This window comes from Lactuca saligna, chromosome 1 (genome assembly GCF_052625555.1).
Source record: "Lactuca saligna cultivar CGN05327 chromosome 1, ASM5262555v1, whole genome shotgun sequence".
NCBI classification, from domain to species: domain Eukaryota; kingdom Viridiplantae; phylum Streptophyta; class Magnoliopsida; order Asterales; family Asteraceae; genus Lactuca; species Lactuca saligna.
The window spans coordinates 145,280,528-145,288,511 of record NC_136417.1 but is presented as its reverse complement, the minus strand read 5'-3'; the positions used below and the strand labels follow the sequence as shown (position 1 = coordinate 145,288,511).

The 7,984-nt window shown below is 35.5% G+C and overlaps 1 protein-coding gene across 2 annotated transcripts; it reads right to left on the bottom strand.

The window, feature by feature from the left end:
* Positions 1-2,639: 2,639 nt before the first annotated feature.
* LOC145045181 (uncharacterized) lies at positions 2,640-5,171 on the bottom strand. 2 transcript variants are annotated; one of them, XM_078993532.1, is made up of 3 exons: positions 4,890-5,171; positions 4,101-4,300; positions 2,640-2,913 (listed from the first exon to the last, which is right to left on the bottom strand). In XM_078993532.1, exons 1-3 carry the CDS (start codon positions 4,984-4,986, stop codon positions 2,836-2,838), a joined length of 375 nt encoding a protein of 124 aa, XP_078849658.1. In that variant the 5' UTR covers positions 4,987-5,171; the 3' UTR covers positions 2,640-2,835. The 2 variants fall into 2 exon arrangements, with proteins under 2 accessions (XP_078849658.1, XP_078849652.1); XM_078993526.1 differs by having other exon boundaries at positions 4,062-4,300; positions 4,890-5,169.
* Between the last annotated feature and the right edge of the window lie 2,813 nt (positions 5,172-7,984).

Here is a 7,984-nt window from a genome sequence, read left to right as displayed (position 1 = left end):
AATGAAGGTGGATGGCACAATTGATAAGTATAAAGCCAGATTGGTTATCCAAGGCTTTAGACAAAAGGAAGGTATTGATTTCTTTGATACTTATGCTCTTGTTGCAAGAATTTCTACTATTAGATTATTATTAGCTCTTGTAGCTATACATAATCTTGTGATTCACCAAATGGATGTGAAAACTGCATTCTTGAATGGTGACTTGGATGAGGAAATATACATGAAACAACCTGAAGGGTTTGTGATGCCTGGAAATGAACACAAAGTGTGCAAGTTAAAGAAATCATTATATGGTTTAAAACAAGCACCAAAACAATGGCATCAAAAGTTTGATGATGTTGTCTTGTCTAATGGTTTTGCATTAAACCAAGCTGACAAGTGTGTATATAGCAAATTTGATACTTCTGGAAAAGGAGTCATGATTTGTTTATATGTGGATGATATGTTAATTTTTGTTACTGATTTAGAAGAAGTTAATAAAACCAAGAAATTCTTATCATCCAGTTTTGAAATGAAAGACCTGGGGGAGGCTGAGGTAATTCTTGGTATAAGAATTAAACAAGGAAACAATGGGATTTCAATTTCTCAATCTCATTACATTGAGAAGATATTGAAAAAGTTTAACTTTGAGAATTGTTCTCCTGTTAGCACTCCTATAGATCCTAGTCTCAAGCTTTTGCCAAATAAAGGATCTCCAGTGTCTCAACTTGAATATTCTAGGGCTATTGGTTGTTTAATGTATACCATGATTAGTACTAGGCCTGATATAGCATATGTTGTGGGAAGGCTTAGTAGGTATACTAGTAATCCTAGTTCACATCATTGGCAAGCTGTGAGTAGAGTATTCAAGTACTTGAAAGGGACCATTAATTATCGTTTAACTTATAGTGGATATCCTTCTGTTTTGGAAGGTTATTCAGATGCCAGCTTGATTAACAACTTAGAGGATCACTCCTCTACAAGTGGTTGGGTGTTTCTTCTTGGAGGAGGTGCCATTTCTTGGGCATCTAAGAAACAAACTTGTATTACTAACTCAACCATGGAGTCTGAGTTTGTTGCATTGTCTGCTGCTGGTAAAGAAGCTGAGTGGTTAAGGAATTTGATTTATGAAATTCCTTTATGGCCCAAACCGATATCTACCATTTCTATCAGATGTGATAGTGCCGCAACTTTGGCTAAGGCTTATAGTCAAGTGTACAATGGAAAGTCTAGACATTTAGGTGTTAGACATAGTATGATTCGTGAGCTCATCATGACTGGTGTGATATCTGTGGAGTTTGTAAGAACTCAGTTGAATTTAGCCGATCATCTAACCAAAGGGTTAGCAAGAGATCTTGTGCACAAGGCGGTTATAGGGATGGGTTTAAAGTCCACTTAAAATCTTTTATATTAAGATACCCAATTCCCATCTAATACAATATTAGGTGTTGAATTCAATGTGGAAAGCTTAATACTTGAAGATTGGAACACATTTTTATGATCATCCCAAGGTATGTGTTCAGTACTGCAAGTTAAGGAGGTTGAAAATTTATTTCTTAATAGTTCTTTGAAAAATTGCATTTGCATGTGCAAGAATAAAAGAACTACCTATATAAGCATGAAGTTTAGCTGCTTCAAAAAGTTGGGACTTGGCTTTGATATGCTTATTGAAGGATGGGACACAAGCTAGTTAAATATAGTGTCAAGTTAGAAATTATGAGAATGTAAACTGGTGTGTATTATCTTCATGTATTCACTTTGAATAGAAAGGGTTCAATCCTTAGAGACACCCTGATATTCGAATATTTGGATTGAGTAATATACTAATATGAAATTCAATTGTCACGACATTTCATTTATGCATCAGTTTGTTATTGTTTATGTTTTGTTTTAAGTTTAATCAGGATTACACTTAAATGGGGGAGGTTTGTTGGTGATTTTATATCATCAAATATTATTTAAGTATAATAGGATTAAATTTGTTGACCAAAAGTGATCTTGTTGAATATTGAACAAGTTAGGATGGTGTAGGAGTGCACACTTGTTCAAGTTTTTCAAGATTTAAAGTACATTGCTATTTAGGGGCGAAGCCCCTAAACGAACGGGTGTCCGGGGGCAGCGCCCCTGGGAGCGGGGTCCCAGGGGCGGCAGCCCCTGGCTGGGATCGAAGGGGCAGAGCTATATTAAAAATTGCATCAAAAATCCAATTTTAGAAAGTTGACCCTTTATTCCATGACATCTGTTTAATGACAGTTTGGTAGTTTTATGACAGTTTGTAACTGTCTGTTGACAGTTTTCAGGATTGATATATCCGTTTTTTGGTCAATATTCTGGTACATGTTGAAGAACATTTTCATATACATTCTCAGATTTCATTCTCTGAATTTCATCCAATTGAGTGTTCGATCTGTACCATCGAAATACTTCAATTTGATGGTGAATCACGACTTTCAAAGAATCCAAGCAATCTATTCATCCTTTTTTCTAACAAATATTAAAGTTACATCTAAACTTTGAACTTAAAAATCATTTACCTTAAGAAGAAGAAAATAAATAAATAAAAATAAAAAAAACAGTGGGTATCAGGTGGGCATAGGTTCCTAAAAATCAAGAACCCGATCTTGATATATTTATCATGGAATATTATATGGTAAAAAGAATGATCATAATAGTTGTGAATAGTAAAAGAAACCAAAGTTCTGGATACCAATAATCCCACAAATAAATAAAAAAAAGGTTAATAGGCGAAAAAATATGCTAGTTAAACACACCTTTTCGTTCCCTTTTTTTATGATTACAAAAAATGAGATACAAAAACCAACAAACTAAACCAATTTGCAATGAAAGATAATAATATTATCGATCAGAGCTTGACAATAAATCAAGTATTCCACAGCATCCCTTCCAGGAAGTTGTTTGCATAGCTATCAAAGGCTGCACAAAATAATTTAATTATCTTATAACCAAAGTGAAAGAATACTAATTTAGTGGTTTTTATTTTTTAATTTCATGTTGTTTTTGATAACTTGTAGTTGATATGTTCATCACCTTTTTTGCATGATTGACATCACTGGTGCATAGGGGTGTGCAAAAAAACCGCAAAACCGAAAAACCGAGCCGAACCGGCCGATCCGAAACCGAAAAAACCGAAACATAAAAAAACCGAAACCGAAAAAACCGAATATCAACGGGTCGGTTTTGGTTTGGATACTTAGGTATCCGCGGATAACCGAACCGAACCGCTTGATATATATATATATATATATATATATATATATATATATATATATATATATATATATATATATATATATATATATATATATATATATATATATATATATATAACTTTTAGCCATATCCCAAACAAAAATCATGAACGGCTATTCCAATTTATACTTCTACATTATGTTTTCTTCTATTTTTATTTTTATATTTATTATACCAATTATAATGTATGTTATTTGACCTTCATTATGCTTTTATAATTCTTTGGACTTAGTACTTTTTAGAAAGAAATCGTTGGAATGAAGTTTGTAATTTTAATTGTATTTGAATTTTTATATTTAGCGGGTACCCGTGAACCGAACCGTGGTTACCCGCCATTATACGGTTCGGTTCGGTTCGGTTCGGTTTTTTTGCTAATTCGGTTCGGTTTCGGTTAGTGCACATGAAGTACCCGCCCCGTGATGACGGTTCACAATTTTATTACTATCCGAACCCAACCACCCCGTTAACACCCCTACTGGTGCAGAAGCAAAAATGATTAAAGGTGCGTTTGGTTGTGGAAAACTGGGCTGAGTTTTCATCTTCAATTTTCAATGAAATCGCGTTTGGTTGGAATGGGTGGAGTTTTCATTTTAGAAATTTAGAAAACTTTGGAAAACTGTAAAAATCACTTTTCTAATTACATACAATTTGGAAAACTGAAAATTTTCATTTTCTTAGAAAACTTTGGAAAACTGAACGAACCAAACGCGTTTTCAAAATTTCCGTTTTTCTTGGAAAATTTTCCGCAACCAAACGCACCCTAAACTATTTGGAAAACAGAAAACAGGAAACAGAAAACAGAAAGAACCTACTTGTTTATTAGAGTATTGCAATGTCTCGGATTCACTTACAAAACCAATCTTTGATCTTTTATCAATTATTCCGATTATACCCTCTTCCTCATTTGCAGCCTTTTCAAAGCTCCTGACCTTTAAAGATCCATTATGAGACAAATCCTCTTCATGTTTCTCCACCTCAAGAAATGGAAGTTGATTGTTGTGATGATGATCTTGTGCCTTGGGAGAGTTAAGTTCCCCACCATTACTCTCACCTATCAAGGTGAGATAATTCATGTCAGTTGCATAAATTGATAAAAAAAAAAAAAAAAGTGAAAGAATGTTACAAAATAACGTTTTCTTATTGTAGAAATTGGGGAAAAGTGAAACATAGTTGAAAAAACAAACATTTAACCCTAAAAGAATCAGACTGCGAAACCAATGAATAAGTTGTGGTAATAATTGATTATTGTGATGAATATAAAATTAGTTGATTCTCTTGACTTTAACTGATTATCCTAATATTTTATTTCTGATTTCATGTTATAATTACCAATTTAAAATTGCACATAAAACCCCCCTGGATAAACTGAGCTTCAACCCCCGAACTGTTCATATACGCAATTCAAAATTTAAAAAAAGAATCGGCGGGTGTTCTTGTGGGACAATTCAAACGTGCGTAAAGCTAAAAATTGGAGATCCATTGAATGGATTCAGAAAAAACCCAATACATTGAGCTAATAATTGAGAAGCAGTTCATACCCACAAAGCAACCGATTTAGATTACATTATATTCTGGGGTAACACACAAATGGGTGCAAAAATGAAGAACATGAAGAAATAGAGAGGGGATAGAGAGGGAACCATGATGAGAATGAGTTGTTGATGAAGAATTTGAGTTGTTGGAGTCTTTGAACTTCTTCCTTTTGGCAGCTTTTCGCTTCTTAGGACCTGATGGCATGATTAATTGATCCGATTAAAGCAGAGAAATGGAGAAGGCGAGAGGATTTTGGTTGTAGTTGTTGTTCTCTCCTCCTCGTCTCTGTCAAATGTCAATAGTTAGAGGGCCTTTACTATCCGCTCCTCTAGCGGAGATTTTTAGGAAAAAAAAATAGTGAGACTAGAAGTGTAGCAGCCTAGCATGTGAATTGATGGTAGGTTTATGGAAATATGGAATACAATTTTTGGGGGCATTTTCTAGGGTATTTGATGAAGTTGACTTATTTACCATTCATTTTCCAACATTTATATAGAAATTTTGATAAACTTAGGGTTTCAATAGTGCGGAATTGACGTTAGATTTTTAATTGAAAAAACAATCGAATGGTGATCGATATATGTTACTACTTGAAAAAATGGATCACACACGTCATGTTTAGGGTTTTGGTAGTGACGGATATTACGAATGAATTTGAAACTGTGAAAAGCAATCGAATGATAATCAATTTATCTATGTTACCAATTGAGAACAATAGACTCTCTATGTTTTATTGTGACCGTGAGGAGGATGCACACCTCCTTATATTTAGGGTTTTGGTAGCGATGGATTTCACAAATTGATTTGAAATTTTGGAAAAGTCCTTGTTCATCTTTCACTATCTGACCTTTCATTTGAGGTTCTCTTCGCTTAGTCTTCCATGGCCCATTCAGACGGTGTGTGTGTGAGCTTCGCTCCTTGTAGCTATAGCTCTACACCGTCGCCAGCCACTTTCGTTCCTTTACCGAAGTTGGTTGGCATTCAAGAAAGAGAGAAAGAAGTCCCGATCAGGCTACAAGTGGGACTAGAAGCGAGGGCTGCTATTCAAAAAAACGTACCTTCGAAGGTATGATTGCTATCTATGGGCCCAAATGTTGCTCTATTATAACAGCAACCTCACTCCAATAGTTGTCGTAAACCTCGCCTCGGTCTTGTGACATGCTATGTTTCCCTTTCATTTACCTTTAGAGCTTCCCGGGCTCTAGGCTCCACAACGTGCACTCTTCCATCTTTAGCTGGTCTATTTTGCACTACCCCGGCAGCATTCGTCCGTCTAGAAATTGGAGCAGTAACGAGAAAAATGAGGAACTACCAGCAACGGAAGAACTAGCGACAATGGGAGAAACCGTTTCTAACCTCAACTTCATCCCCTTCTTCGGGACGCCTAACTTAATAGGGTCTGGTTAGGCATGGGAAAATCGAAGGAAGATGGCAAAAAATCGTCTATGAGAAAGACCCTACAGAATGATATTACACGTCTTGTTCCAAACAAGGTTATTCAAAGTAAAACTTCAAACTTCGTTCGAAAAAGTCAAATACAACTGATGTAGCCAACAAAGAGAAGCCCAACCAGCAACCATCAGCTCAATCGAACGACAATCAGTTTATTTGTGTTTAGATCTTTTTTTAATAGGACCTTTTGAGATCAAGAATGGAAAAGAATGATTTATTGAGCTTCAGACTTATTCCAATCATTTCTTTTCAAATTTATAATTATTGGTACCATTAATCCACTACATTTTCTTGCAAAAGATTAGTCACTACAAGAGATACATCAAATAAATTCGAATATCTAGATGTCAATGATCCTATTCAATGATAATCATCTCCAGTACTATAGAGACTTTCCTTTGATGGTACAATACTATGAATTAAATCTACAATAAGAGTGAGTAGTAGTTGCATTGCTTTCGATCGGATGATATGGAAGTTAATTACTACATTTTCTTGCAAAAGATTAGTCACTACAAGAGATACATCAAATAAATTCGAATATCAAGATGTCAATGATCCTATTTAATGATAATCATCTCCAGTACTATAGAGACTTTCCTTTGATGGTACAATACTATGAATTAAATCTACAATAAGAGTGAGTAGTAGTTGCATTGCTTTCGATCGGATGATATGGAAGTTAATTACTTTTAGTCAGTTGATATAATTTGATGTGAGTTATTCGACAGATGCTTTGAGTTGGTCATCATAAACTCATAATTGACTATTAGGTGTTTCCAAGATCATCAACTTGTGTGTGTTAATCTTTGGCATTCTAAGGATTTATTTATTAAACTACATATGCATTTAAAACTCTTGATCAAGTGACTTTTCTAAGTTGATTATTAGGTTCTCTTGGCCATGAATCATCCTTTTCTTGCCAATATATCTTTTTCATTCCAGCTTTGTTTGATCTTATATGCTTCAATATGTTTTACTAGTTATGAGTAACTACAATCATTAGTCATCAATTGTTGTTTTATTTTTATTTACAAAAGATAAAACATTACACAAAATAATAAGGGCTTTTTTGTAACATTCGGATTTTTACCAGGTATAATGTAAGTTTAATTGTGTTATATTGTGAGAGGGACTCGGCGAGTCGGGGCTCAGACTCGCCGAGTAGGGACGCGGGATTGATCGAGGGTGCGCACTTGGACTCGGCGAGTCCAGGTATGGACTCGGCGAGTCTGCGCTGTGTTATGAAACCCTAAATCTCCGGGTTTGTGGCCTATTTAAGGGGCCTTATGGCCGTCATTTGCGCTCACCCAACCCCCAGAGAGTGTCCCTAGAGTTCTTGAGCGTTTTGTGAAGGAAAGAGAGCCAATCTTGATCTTGTGTGTGTTGTTTAGCAAGAAGAAGGAGGCCCTAGGCAAGAGGAAGCAAAGGAGGTTGCTATTTCGTGGATTGGAGCTTGGATCATCACTCTAGAGGTATTATTTTCGGACCATTTTCTGTTTGGTGGAACTTGATGCAAGTTAGGGCTTAATATGATCATTTATGGGGTGATTTGGTGCCCTTTGGTTCCCTCTTTGAGTTGAGACCATGGATCTGGATCCATAGAGGTCCAGAGGGCCTCACTCATCAAGCTTTATGGGTAGAAATGGAGTCCTTGGCCTTGTGTTGAAGTAGTAGAGTCAAAAACATCATTTGTGATCATGTAGAGGTTATTTATGCATCAAGATTGTGACTTTACGTGCTAAATAAG